Source organism: Salvia miltiorrhiza, chromosome 4 (assembly GCF_028751815.1).
Source record: "Salvia miltiorrhiza cultivar Shanhuang (shh) chromosome 4, IMPLAD_Smil_shh, whole genome shotgun sequence".
NCBI classification, from domain to species: Eukaryota; Viridiplantae; Streptophyta; class Magnoliopsida; order Lamiales; family Lamiaceae; genus Salvia; species Salvia miltiorrhiza.
The window spans coordinates 33,971,806-33,985,749 of record NC_080390.1 but is presented as its reverse complement, the minus strand read 5'-3'; the positions used below and the strand labels follow the sequence as shown (position 1 = coordinate 33,985,749).

The following is a 13,944-nucleotide window of genomic DNA, read 5'->3' as shown; positions in this document are numbered from 1 at the left end:
AAAATATCAAAACATATATTTTTTTTATCTTCTATAAATAGACATCGATTGATGAGGATGTAATTAGAGATTCCATTTCTTAAAAAGAAAGGCCCAAATAAGATACGCTAAGCCCACCTAAAGCCCAAATATAAGTCATATACACAACTAAGAATAAATTATTAGGAGTATATTCGTATTATTTTGACAAGTCTAGCAGAGCTGAGCATTATAATAGGCAGAGTTGCGACGAGTTTAAAGAAAGAGAGAAGCTTAATTTGAGGATGCAAATCAAAGTTAAAGAAGCAACAAAGATACGGAGCAAATCCGAAGACTAGTTAGAGCTAACTCCAGTTGTCAGATCTGAAAGTTAGAAGATATATGTATTTTTAACTCTTTTATTTAGACCAAGTACTCTTTTTCCTTTTCTGAATTTTTTTTTCACTGAATTTTCGCCTAAAAGGTTTTAACGAGGCTTGGGCCAAGAGACCTAGACTAACGAACCCTTGGTATTAGGGTTTAGCTAGGTTTAAGAGGTAGCCTATAAATAGAGAGAAAACATTCAAATGTAAGGGGATTAATTATCTTTCATTCAAAAAGAGACACAAAAGGAGAAACTCTTTCTTCCTCTTCAAGCTTTTCAATTTCTTTTTGTTTTTGGGCTCGACTCATCTTGAATGCATCACCAATATTATCACAATTATACACACAATCCAATTCTTTTATCTTCTTTTCATATGATATCAAACTATATCTTTCTTTTTTTTCCTATGGAACTCAATATTTCTTTTTTCAAATTCCCAAAATTTCTTATGCGTGCAAAATTATTATCCAAGTCTTGAAAATATCTCAAACTCCAAAAATTCATACAGTTCAAAACTATAAACTCGTAAATTTTTACCCAAATATCATTCAATCCCATACCCCAAATATAACCAAATTTTTGAAATATCCCTCAAAATATTGAACGAGCATTTGACATTCTCCAAACTTGTTCGCTTTTATTAAGGGGCCATGTCTTATTTGAGATCGTGATATGATAGGAAAAATAAGGGTTAATTACACCAAAAACCATGAACTTTAGGCCAATTTCCAAATTTGCCATGAACTTTTTTTTTTATCAAAAATTTCCTGAATTTAAGGGGTTGAACAATTTTTTCATGTTTTTTTGCTCCGGTGAAGCTCTGAGCTGACGTGTCGCCTAGTGGTAATACCGAGCTGACCTGTCACCTACGTGGTAATACTGAGCTGACATGGCGCCTACGTGGTAATACTGAGCTGATGTAGCGCCTACTTGGAAAAAAAATAAACAAAAAAATAAAAAAATTCATTATTTTCCCTCCCCCTTCTCCAGGTCGGCCGGTGGACCGCTGCCAAAGGACCGCCACTGCCTTCCTTCGGCGAAGCAGCGCCGAGGACCACCACCTCGCCTTCTTTCTTCGCTACGGTCACCTCCCTCAATCTCAGACACGAAGACCCGCCTCCCTCAAACTGTTGCTGCTGTTCTCGCGCCGTTCCAGACCCCGCGCCGCCTCCAAAGAGCTATGTCATCGTCGTTTTAGCCACCACAATCACCAGATCAATCGCCTTCTTCTTCCGCCGCATCGAACCCCTTCTATCGCCCTCTCTCTCTCCACCGCCCTCCACCACCATCATCACCAGATCCGCTGCCGCCAACCACCCCCGCAGATTCCCCATATCAAAGCCGCTCTGCCACCGCTCTCTCTCCATAGCGCTCTCCCACCGCCGTCACCAAATCCGCTGCCGCCAACCACCCACGCAGATCCACCGCTCTACCGCCCTCCACCATCATCATCACCAAATCCGCCGCCAACCACCGATGCAGATCCACCGCTCTACCGCCTTCTCCCTCTCTCTACCGCCCTCCACCATCATCATCACCAGATCCACCACCATCATTAACAAGGAAAAATTCAGAAGAAACATAAGCTTCAGAAAATTGTAACAAATCAATAATTGCATAAAGACGCAATTCACCTGCACCAACGATGAGCGAGAGCTTGCCGAGAGGAAGCGCCATCAGCCGTCGGCATAAAAGAATAGGCGATTTCAGGTGATTAAATCGAAACCCTATTTTAGCATTGGATATAAAGAAAAGTGGAGTGGAAATTGGTTCAAACCCTCATTGCTTGTGGAAAAAGAAGCCGTCGTTTTTCTCTTCTCTGTAATTTATGGTTTCTTGTGAGTTGTGAGCCCAGGCCCAGCTCTCTCCACCGCCTTCCATCATTATCATCACCTGATCCACCGCCTCCCAGATTGAGCAGGGGGGTTCGCAGATCCGCCGCCACCAGCCATGGCATGGTTGGGCTCAAAACAATGTCGTTTTTGTTCACCGTCGGCTATGCCATGTCACGTCTCAGATTACTAAAACGGTGCCAAGTCAGCATTCAATTTGGGGATTCTTGAAAGTCATGGAAAAATTGTTCAACCCCTTAAATTCAGGGAATTTTTTATTAAAAAAAAAAAGTTCATGGCAAGTTTGAAAATTAGCCCAAAGTTCATGATTTTTGGCATAATTAACCCGAAAAATAATGATTACTTGCATAATTATGCTCAATATGATAGTAGAAGATGAACGACACACTGAGCTAAACTATCGCGATTACACAGAATTTATGAAAGGTCGACCTACACAAAATAGTAGACAAAATGAAGATGAGAAAAATGATGATCAAACTTTTGAATCCTCTACGAAACGGATTGCAAGTTTATCCAACTATATGACAAATAACGCACAATTTCGCAATAGAGAAGCTCGCGTCTCTCTTAAAAATGATTTGATCAAGTATATTTGTCAAATTCAACAATGGTAACTAAATGTGTAGTTTTTTCATATTCCAATTATTGTAATTTTATTCTTAATTTATAATATTTTGAATTTTTATTATTTTATCATTTTTTTAAGGTTTTACAAATTTTCTATTATTTTCATTTATTTTTAACACAATTAAAAATAATAATAAAATAATTATATAAAATATTGTGATTGAGTAATTGGAGTAATCATGAATAAACCATAAAAAATAAATATAGTTGAATTAGGTAGAATATTAGTGATATGAAAGAGAGAAAAATTAAATATATTAAAGAGATTGGATAATTGAGCGATTGAGCCGATCACTAGTAAAGATAGTTTAAAATCATCTTGATCTTCACCAAATTTAGCAATTTGGTAACTGAAAGTCTTCCAACTTAAGTAATTTGCACCAAATATTTTACCAAACAGGATATTATCTAAAATGTTTTACTTTTACAATATTGATTATTGATTAACAAAATTGAAATAAATAATTATTAATAATTTATTATTTTATAATATAGTAAAAATTAAATCATAGACCACTTTTATCTTATCAGTACCAGTACTTTAACCAAAACACCCACTAAAAAGACAAAAAAAAAATGTAGAAGCTATGATTAAGGCAAATAATTAAAGAAATTAAGGTACTAAACTAATAATTAAAAGGTATCTAATACTTCATCCATCTCATTACAAATGTCCCACTTTTCAAAATGAGATATCTCATTACAAATATCGCATTCCTTTTTTGACAACATATTCTCTCTCTACCTAATATTTAAATAATTTTCATCAACTCACTTTATTTACTAATTATACATTTCTTAATTTGTTTGCCTAAAAATAATGAGAATTTATAATGAGACGGAGGGAGTAATAATTTTAACAATATAAAATAAAATAACAATACATGGGCTCGCCCATACCCAAATTCGGGTAAGTGAATAATAATGTATACCCAAATTTTGGGTAAAACACCATTCACTTGATCCAAATCGGAGAAAGAGTTTTGGTAACCATTGGAGTAATTTGGGTAGAAATTTTTACCTACATGTGAAAAACTTGTGCTAGGTTTAGCACACATGTACAAATAAAATGTTAAGTAGCTTCGAATCGGCTACACAACCACCAAAATAGCAAGATGCAAACATAGGTAATTAATCCTGTGATTATACAAGAATTTGACACGACAGGACACATATGATGATGGCCATGATAACTTTTCGCTGCTACCAAAAGAGTGAATGGAAAGCACATAAAGCATTCAGTTGAGGTTCAAGCTCGATTAACTTAAGATTTTGCGACAAGCCTCTAATTCACTTTCCCATAGCCGCTCATTGGCAGTGAAAAAACAAAAAAAGAATATCTTTAACGAATGTGAGGAAAGGCTGAGTTTCAAATCTGACCGCGTTCAGCCCTCCTCTTGCCAGCCAACTCTCAATCATCGACCACCATAAAGGGAAAGCCCCTGATAAGAACAAGAAAGTTATACTACTTTTCAGCATGTATTACCTGAAAGCAAGTACTACAGTAGCACACTCAAACAATCATGCAGATTGGAGAAGAGTTTTGCTTATCATGCATATATGGCTAGAGAGAGAGTGCTGTTAGTACTTCAAGAAAGCGGATAAGCACCCCTGCTAGACTAAGGCTGCACCGTTTTCACTAGAGGATGATGATGAATGTCTAAAGGTATATGGAAAACCAGTATCTTACCAGCCTCCATGTCTGGAGAAGTAGTCATTATCAAGTGAAACAGCTAGGGCAACAGCTACTGCTCTCTCAGACAGAGTCAAGGAACGAGCTACATTTAACTCTTGCACCTACAAAAGCAGAAATGCGATTAAGAAAATTCACTATTTAAATAAAACGAATGTGCGACTTATGCGGTGAATTACCTCTGCTGCAGGCGCAACACCAGAATTGGAGCTCCCAAATCGAATCACATACTGACCAGCATCTGTAAAAATCTGCACAACAATTATGAAAAGTCGGTTGCTCTTCTAATCAGCAGATAGGTCTCTTTGGTAAATTATAGCATCACTAATTCACCAATTCTTAATGTTTACTAAGCCAATCTATCACCAACATAGACAATAAATATTCTATTCTATAACTTGACAAGCAAGACTAGCTGACAAAGAAAATGAAATTATATCCCTTACTAGTCAGTCGCACTCGCACCATGGCAACAAAAAGGATAAATCTAGCTTTTCATTTTGTGTTAAAGTAAAAACAAATCTGGTCTATCTCCTCGACTCTACGTGAATCAAATAATAATTCAAGAACCTCAAATCCGAAACCCCTCCAGTCACGGTCTATCTCAGCCAATACATTTCCATCAATGTCCTTCAAAGTGAAAGTCCAGTTCCACAAGCCTGGGTTCTCAACAACTGCAAATTGCTTATTCCTGAGAGAAGAGACAGACAGCTGATCAAAATCACATGTTTGAGAGATTCCGTGAATATATTAGGCTGGGAACTAAAAGAACATACCCCAAGTACAAGTCATAAATTCTCCTCCAGAGATGCCATCTTCTGTGAACAACACCAATTTCCTGACAGAAAAGAAGGCAAATGACATTAAGTCCAAAAAAACCTCTGCTATTTCGAAATTGCTTAGATTTAGGCTCAATTGTTAGATTAAAGATCCATAAAAAAGACATGATGAAAACCATACTTTTCCATTTATCTCTGCATAAATGGAACTGGTGATCCACCAAAAGGGCCTTCGAACCTACTTGGACGCATTTATACAAAAGAAAACAATTAGCACCAATCATACACCCAAAAGAGCCGTCCAAGTGCAGATGGAAGATAATGAGAACAATTACAAGTTCTAACCCTAAAGAGCTCATTGCCAGATCCATCAGTAATCTGTGCGATGAAAGGGCGTCTTAAGCGAAGCAACTGCAGGAAAATGTGTTGCCATCATCAAACAATAACAAAAACAAAAAATTGATGCCCCGCAAGGAAAAAGTAACAAGGAAAAATAAAAACAAGAACCAAAAACACCAAACTCGATAATGACTGTTTTGGGCATCATTTATCAAGTAAAACTGCAGAAAGGGTCAAAAAGGGGGAAACCAACTTCAGTGTAATCTTTATATTATACTGTGTCACTTTTATTCAAGTATATAATAACAAATAATCCAAATTTTACTAAGTATTTTTACCAAAGGTTTGCAATCTTCATCATAACACAAACAAATCAAAAGACGTAACGAATTCAATTTTACACTTAACCTCTAAGTCTCTAACAATGACTTAATTTTCTATTTCCGTATGTGATCAAATATTTACTGGAGCAAGAAAATATTTGGATCCAACTGTTATTGCAAAGTAACTACATTGAGTTAATTATGATGTTCAACAATTTTGAGCCACTACAGATGAATATGCTTTTCAGAGGCAAGTAATTAACAGAAGTATGGAAAAAACGACAATAAAAAATATTGTACTATAAAATAAAGAAACTATGAATATCAGACACAAAGCGTTATTGATACCTGTCTCGCAATCACGTTGCTCTGCTCGCGTATGAAACCTACAGGCTACAAGTAAAATGTTAAGAATTACTACTACTGAGTCCAATATCAGTCAGTTTCTTTAAACCAGCACCAAATGAATGGTAAAACCACAAGGGAGTAAAACCAAGAACAGACATACTGCTTGAGGGTAGCAGACATCAACCATTGCATATCGGTTTTCCTGCAAAAAGCCACACCTCATTAGAAAAGATAATCGGATTAATGTATCTGTACATGAAAAAATATACATCAGAAGGCATCAAAGATCTATGAAACTGAAGAAGCTATAGATACGTCAAATAGTGTTTTATTGCCCAATCTATTTATGTAATTATCTGGTAAAAATCAGCTTACTCTAGTTGAGACCTAGTCAAACATGTGAAAAAAAAATTCAAAGCAAATTGTTAGTTAATCATCAGAAATGGTTGTCAACTAACCAATCAAAATAGAAAGTATAATAGAATACCATGTCCTACAGCTATCAAAACTAAAAAATCTCACAACACATCAATTCTCTCAGTATTTACCCTAGTGAGGTAAATAGAGGTTGCTTTTTTTCTTCAGACTAAGATGTCCAGTTGAGCCACCAAATCTAACAGCATATGCTGATGGATAAAAAACTTCGTCCACCAGCATCAACATATGATCAGTATCACCATGAGAATGGTTGAAACACATACATAGTTTTCCCCCAATATCATATATTATGTCGGCAAATGGGACAAGATGTCTACTGAATGCTATTGGAGGAGTTCTTAAACCTTAAAGCTTACCTGCTCAAAACCAAGAACCAAGTTGGCCCATTCGATATCCCTGGTAATCAGTAGATTGGATCTTGCAAGAAGAGGTGCAACCTTGGACTGAAATTAAGTTTTTGGTCAAGTCAATTTACATAGAAGCATCATAATGTTTGGCCATAATAATTACTGATACCAGAATTGAAGTGATATAATAACTAAAGAATGCTTCTAATTTCTGACACACACACATATATATAGGGTGTGGTTCTAGAGAGAATACATTATTTGTGAGAACGTGTGAACCATCAAATCTAATGCATCCACTTTAAAAATTAATGCATTCGCTGTTAAAATTGATGTGCTAAAAAATAAAAATAAAAATTGCTCCCTTCAGGATTCGAACCCAGGTTCTGCATTCATCCAACAAGATGATGCATCCACCGTAGATCTTGATGATCAAATGACTGAAAATGATTCTCCGTTCTTTTTTTTATTTAGTGGTTCTTTCTTGAACACACACACACACACACACACACACACACACACATATATATATATATATATATATATATATCCTGTAAACTCCAAAGAAATTAATAGCTCCAATTTTTTCAAGTGACTGAGTGTCATGGCTCCAAAGAGCACATGATAACATTACCTCTTCCAAAGACATTGGTTCTAATGTACCAGTGATGGATTGGCTGGTAGGTGGTTGCTTAAGACCTGACTTTTTCTTGCCATAAGACTTCTCATCTAAAGCACCAGAAAGCATTCTTTGAATAAGTCCCGGAATAGTTCGGCCATCAATTACTGTTTCACCACTGTTATCGAATTTAAGAACTTTATGCCTTCGTTTGGCAGTAGGCCCTGTCTCCTTTTTATCAGCAAGCCAGAGTTGTACAAAAAAGTCCCTACTCAAGTCCGGATCATTTTTCATGCTATGCACGCACCGCAGTGATGTATTTTTACTCACAAACACAGTGTCCACTAGAACACATGGCAGCTTGCACATCCATGATGTCTTTCTTTCCAAAGGATATCGTCCTTGTTCCTGTGAAGAATAGAACCTCTTTCCAACAGATAGAATTACTTTCTGATCCCTCACTATACGAAATAGTGGTCTGATGCACCTAGAGTGGTCCTTAACACAGCCCCACACCTTCGTCCAGTCCATCTAAACAAACTGGAAACATGAATGGACAACAAATATGAATTCATTTACACCATACATATTATGATATTACATTAGATCCAAGCATATATGCCTGTTTCCAAATCTTAATTGTAAGGAAAATCATTTTTCTACAGCATCCAGTTCTAATGGTTACACATGTAAGTATAAATTTTACTCTCAGGATTGACAGTGCTAAAGTATAATGCAGTTCTCATGGACGCATTCAGCGAAAAACATATGTTGGACATAATCAACATGCATTTCTGCATACCAGAAGTCAGAAAATGGAAGCAGACTCTTGGGTAATTTAGCTTGATTCAGGCTTTAATTTGGTTAAGTGATTCTCAGTAAGAAAAGTATGATATATATGTACTAGTTTAGAACAACACTCATCCTCAATTGTAGACGAGCCCAAGGATGACAATAAAAGAATGCATGTTAAGGATATTGGATGGCAGAAGATACATAAGTGACTGAGTGGAAATGATCTATATCTATATATATATAAAGCTGAGGTACATCACAATTTGGCTATTTTCCCGCCAAAACACTCCAGCCTTTTAACTAATGTGTAATTCAGTTCATCAATTTCAACATCTGATTTATAGTAATCTACTATTAAAACTTGGAGCCCAAGCTTGACATTAGCCTCCAAGTTTTCACCCTATAAAGCTGAATGCTTCACTCTCACATTTCATATTTACAATTACCTTGTTTCACAAACACAACTACTATTGTTGCAGAGAGCACGGAGGAGCTGAAGGGCACCTTTTCTATTTGCAGCAAAGGACTCAGGTTTGTTGGAAAATGCTGCTCCATTCGACGGTGGCCGGCAGAGAGCGCGATCCTCTAATTGCAGACAAGGGAATCCTCATGTCCGTTGGGAGATTGCAACTCCATTCAACGACGGCAGCAAAGGCGGCGAAAAGAGATTGGTATTAAGGATTAGTGTGGTTGAGGAAATAACAAAAGAAACAAGAAGGATGAATGGAGAAGCGGCGTGTTGCTGATGAACAAATAAAATTAAGGAGAGCAGCCGTAGGAATTACACCGCATTCTAACCCTAAAATTGTAGTGTTGTACATGTATGTTAAAAAGTTGGGCTTCGTATGGTGGTTAATTTCTTATAAAGCCATTGGGCCATACATCATACTTTAGATTCGGGCCATGTAGAATTACTATTTTTAGGCTTAGTAGTATTGTTTTTGGCTTTATAAAATAAAATTAGTCATTATATTACAAACTAGTGTACCTCCCGCGCTATGCACGGCGAATATAATTTTAGATTCGCGTAATGTTGAGTTGGGTATTAGATTCAACGACAAATTTATGAAAAAAGTGAAGAAAATCGATCTAAAAGCTAAGAACAAAGAAATTGAGTGCGCAAAAAAGAAGATAACATTTGTTTATTTGATTTCCTCCTAGGGAAGGACTTGTTTACATTTAATCTTAGGGGTCTATTTATAGTCTATTAGTTAGATATTATACTAAGACCCATTTAGTCTAGTTTCGAGGCCCAAATAATAATATTTGAGAAGTGCAAATCGTTGGTTGTCGCGTGTTTAAAATTTGCATTTATGTAGTTATAATATAAATCTTTCGCTTCCCACTTTTATTCTGATTCCCCTTTAGCCTCAGATCTGCGGCTTTATCTTGATGTTTCGTATTTTCGCTGAAGTTAGATTTCAATATATTTAAGTGCTCAATTTCATCCTCATCACGTAAGTTGTGTATATATATGCTTTATAATATTAATATATACTAATAAAATTAAAAATTTATACCAAATTTATTATTTGCAAAGTGATCTAATATTTTAATATAACCTAAATAATTCGTATAAAAAATATAACATATGTTTATATATAGGTATAATATCATTTATATAGGGAGTTTATATAATTACACAAATTAAATCAGATTTATCATATAAAATAAGTTATCTATGAATTCGCTACGTAAATTATGATTTTGTTGTGAAAATGCTTAATTAAATTCAACCTATGAGATTCAAACTCTGGACCAAAAATTTATTCAGTGAAGATATAATTCCATCAAAGATCTTCACAATTTAAGGTATAAAAATAGTTGTTATTAAGCATATTGGTCCTTGACAGGCCATATCTCAACATATTATTTTGAAATATTAATAAACACGTAAAATATCCAAAATTTAGTACTTATAAAAGATAATTGTACGAATACAAAAAGATACATACATTGATAGAAAATAAAAAAAGTTATCATATTTAAAAAGCAACAAATTTTTTGAACAAATTCAAACATGTATGATTTTATTTATCCCTTATAACTTTTGATTCAATTAAACTGTGATTTTATATAAAAACGAAAAGAAAAAAACCTAAAAAAAACCCTTGAAAGTACAGGAAAAGCAGACTAAGGGCCGAGCCTCATTAAAACCTTTTTATGGAAAACCCAAAGGAAAAAATCGTAAAAAGGAAAAAGAATACTCGTCTACAAGACGAAAAAAGAACGAAGGAAAGAGCGAAAGAGAAAGTTTCCGGAACTCCGGCCTAACCATCGTCCCCAAATAATCTCGGCTCTAACCCTACGAAAACCAAAACCCAAACAGAACGAAAGACAAAAAGGCCGGTTAGACGCCGTCGCCAATGCCAACCTCAAACGAACCCCAACCAAAAGAAGGGAAGGTACACGGCCGGTTATACGCCGTCGTCGTAAGCACCCCCACAACCAACCACCCAACCAACCCCACAAAAAACAGAAAGGATAGCTACCCGCTCGGTTATACGCCGTCGCCGTAAGCACCCCACTACCGTGAACCCAAGACACGGTAAAACTTGAGTAAAAAAGATTTGGCTGGTGAGACTCCGTTGCCAAAAACAAACCAACCTCAAACTCACAAACCAAGAAGACGTAAATCACAGGTAAGCAGCAAGGGTAGCTACACGACCGGTTATACGCCGTCGCCGCAAACACCCTCCCTGCCTACCAAAAGCTCAGATCTCTGCAAAGAGAAGCTCTGCTCAGCTCTGAACTCTTCCCTTAACTCTATGTTTTCTGTTATGGCATTAGCTCTGACCGTGGAGCTGCGCTGCTCTGATCTCTGATCTGAGATCAGAGCTACTCTGCTCTGTCCTCTTCGCTGCTCTGCCGTAAACTCTGCTCTGACCTCATGGTCTGGTCTCTGCTCTGACGTATCTCCAGTCTCTGCTCTGACCTTTTGAGCTGCTCTGTCATGGTCTCTGCTCTGATCTTTTGAGCTGCTCTGCTCCAGTCTCTGCTCTGCCCTCTGAACTGCTCTGCCCCTCTAATCTGCTTTGTCTTGGGCGCTGATCTGACCTCAGAGGTGTTATGCTCTGATCTCTGCCATGTTGAATGAAAAGAGTTGCTCTGCTCTGGTATCTACTGGTCTCTGTCCTGCCCTTTGAAATGAGCTGCTCTGCTCTGGTCTTTGCTGTGAGCTCTGCTCTGACCTTTGAAGTGATCATCTCTGGAATCAGAGTTGCTATGCTCTGGAATGCAGAGGCTTCTGAGCTGAAAACATCGACTATCCTCATCAATGTTTAATGCGAACCGCACTATGAGTCGCCATGTCCATAATAACCACCGACTTAATTTTATCAATCGCATAGGGCCACCATCCATCAACTCGATCCTGATTAGCCATAATATCCGCAGCTCTATTTCCCTCACGGAAAATGTGCGACACCCGCAAGTGAAAATCCAACAGTTTGGCTAGCGTTTGTTTCCAGAGAGCAACAAAACGCCAAGGAACATCCACTATTCTCGAGTTAAAGAAGCCTGGCCACTAGGGATGGCAACGGGCCGGATCTGGACCGGGTCTGGCCAATACCGCGTATCTAAAAATTTTGGATCCAGATCCAGATCCGTCAGATCCGCAGATCCGCGGGTCCAGATCGATGGATCTACTATTTTCAAATTAAATTCAAAAATAAATTCACAAAATGGAGATATAAATCCACTCAAAACAAACCTAACATCATGAACAAATGTAAAGCAGTAGTAGACTTAAAACTCAAAGCACACATAAATCATACTTCATACGATTAGATTTGACTTAAAACTCAAAGCACACATAAATCATTTCCCCATTCACAGAGATTCAAAAACAGTATGGAACAGAGAGAAACTTGCAGGATAGAAGAAGAAGGAGAATTAGAATTGGAAACTAGGGTTTCAATTTTCAATGTTATTCTAATTTCTCTATTATTTTTAATTTTTAATATATATATATATATAATACTATTAATAAAATAAATATAAAAAATAAATAATATATTTTAAATAAAATCGGATCCACGGGTCGGATCTGGGTCGGATCCGGATCTCAAATTTCAAGATCCAGATCCAGATCCGTTTTATAAAATGAGATCCAGATCCACGGATCCAAAAAATTGAGATGTAGATCCGAAAAAATCGGATCTGGATCCACGGATCTGGATCGGGTCCAGGATCCACTGCCATCCCTACTGACCACATACTCCGAATCTGCTTCAACCCAAAGATAAAGCCAACCTCGATTATGAGCAATTGAGATTGCGTGAATAACAGCCAACAACTCAGCTTCAAAGGCAAACTCACGACCACCCTTAAAGTGAAAACAACCACGCACCCAACCCCAACTGTCTCGGAAAACCCCTCTAGCCGCAATATTACCTGGCGACCTATGAGTCGACCCATCCGTATTCACCTTCATCCAACGAACAGCCGGAGGCCACCAATGAACCTCGATCAACGTAGGCGGGGGCATAGCTCTGGTAGCTACTTCAAGACTACGAAGAATAATATAATCCGACCAAGAGTTGTTGGAATGGCCCAACTTTTTAAAATTCAAATCCAACTCCTTAAAAGTAACTTTGAGATAGCTAGTACTCATTTTTGCATGAAAATCCGACTCCTCAAAGATAACCCGATTGCGGCAATCCCAGATATAACTTTTGATTCAATAAAATTCATTTAACTATAAAATTTGAAGTATATAAATTTTAACTATAAAATAAAATATACTTCAAATTTTATAGTTAAATGAATTTGATAGTGTGTTCATCAATAATTAAATATTTAATTTTCAATTAATTTATATTAGTAAAAAGATTATTTAATATTGAATTAGTTAGCTTATTTGGAGAGATAACATCACAACAATTCAATTATTTAATTTTATTTATTTATATCTTTTTGAAAGAGAATGATTTGATTTATTTTTAACAGAAATAATTTAATATTGGTTTTTTGCTATACCAAACTCATTTTGTTTGCCTTGGATATTAGTTCATAATATTCGACAGTTTTGGGACAGTACCTATCAGAATTTTTGTAGAAGGTTTTTAAATGACAGCGAATAAATGCATAGAAATAAATTTTGTTGTCAGTTTTTTTTCTCAATATTTTCAACAGTTAGAATTATAGTAGTGGGTGTATTTTTTTTTTCAATTCCAATTATATCCTTGCAATTAAATTAAATTATATTTACTTTGTTTTTATATATACTAGTGTATCTCCTGCGCTATGCGCGGTGATTGTGATTTTAGACTCACATAAATTATGTATATATTTTATATTTTCTTCGTTCATAAAAAATAATCCTAGAAAAAGACGATATAAATTTTAATAAAAAATGGTTAGTGTATTGTGAGTGGAGAAAGGATCACACTTAAAAGTAGTGTAAATAATTATAATAAATTATATTGTGAGCGAA

General features: G+C 36.3%; 1 protein-coding gene across 2 annotated transcripts; it reads right to left on the bottom strand.

Moving 5' to 3' along the window:
* Positions 1 to 3,828: 3,828 nt before the first annotated feature.
* On the bottom strand, positions 3,829 to 9,335 carry LOC131021269 (altered inheritance rate of mitochondria protein 25-like). Of its 2 annotated transcripts, none has more exons than XM_057950385.1 (12): positions 8,954 to 9,335; positions 7,728 to 8,252; positions 7,103 to 7,189; positions 6,469 to 6,510; positions 6,309 to 6,353; positions 5,644 to 5,709; positions 5,480 to 5,536; positions 5,296 to 5,357; positions 5,090 to 5,210; positions 4,699 to 4,770; positions 4,517 to 4,623; positions 3,829 to 4,268 (listed from the first exon to the last, which is right to left on the bottom strand). In XM_057950385.1, the coding sequence occupies exons 2-12, from the start codon at positions 8,241 to 8,243 to the stop codon at positions 4,238 to 4,240; spliced, it is 1,206 nt and encodes a 401-aa protein (XP_057806368.1). In that variant the 5' UTR covers positions 8,244 to 8,252; positions 8,954 to 9,335; the 3' UTR covers positions 3,829 to 4,237. The 2 variants fall into 2 exon arrangements, with proteins under 2 accessions (XP_057806368.1, XP_057806369.1); XM_057950386.1 differs by having other exon boundaries at positions 9,012 to 9,330.
* Between the last annotated feature and the right edge of the window lie 4,609 nt (positions 9,336 to 13,944).

Excerpts from the sequence above, each read along its gene's own strand:
- LOC131021269 (XM_057950385.1), bottom strand. The coding sequence starts at position 8,243 with ATGGACTGGACGAAGGTGTGGGGCTGTGTTAAGGACCACTCTAGGTGC. Across the intron at positions 6,511-7,102 it reads TGGTTCTTGGTTTTGAGCAG|GAAAACCGATATGCAATGGT; the intron begins GTAAGCTTTAAG and ends GGCTTTTTGCAG. Across the intron at positions 5,358-5,479 it reads ATGCAGAGATAAATGGAAAA|GAAATTGGTGTTGTTCACAG; the intron begins GTATGGTTTTCA and ends CTTTTCTGTCAG.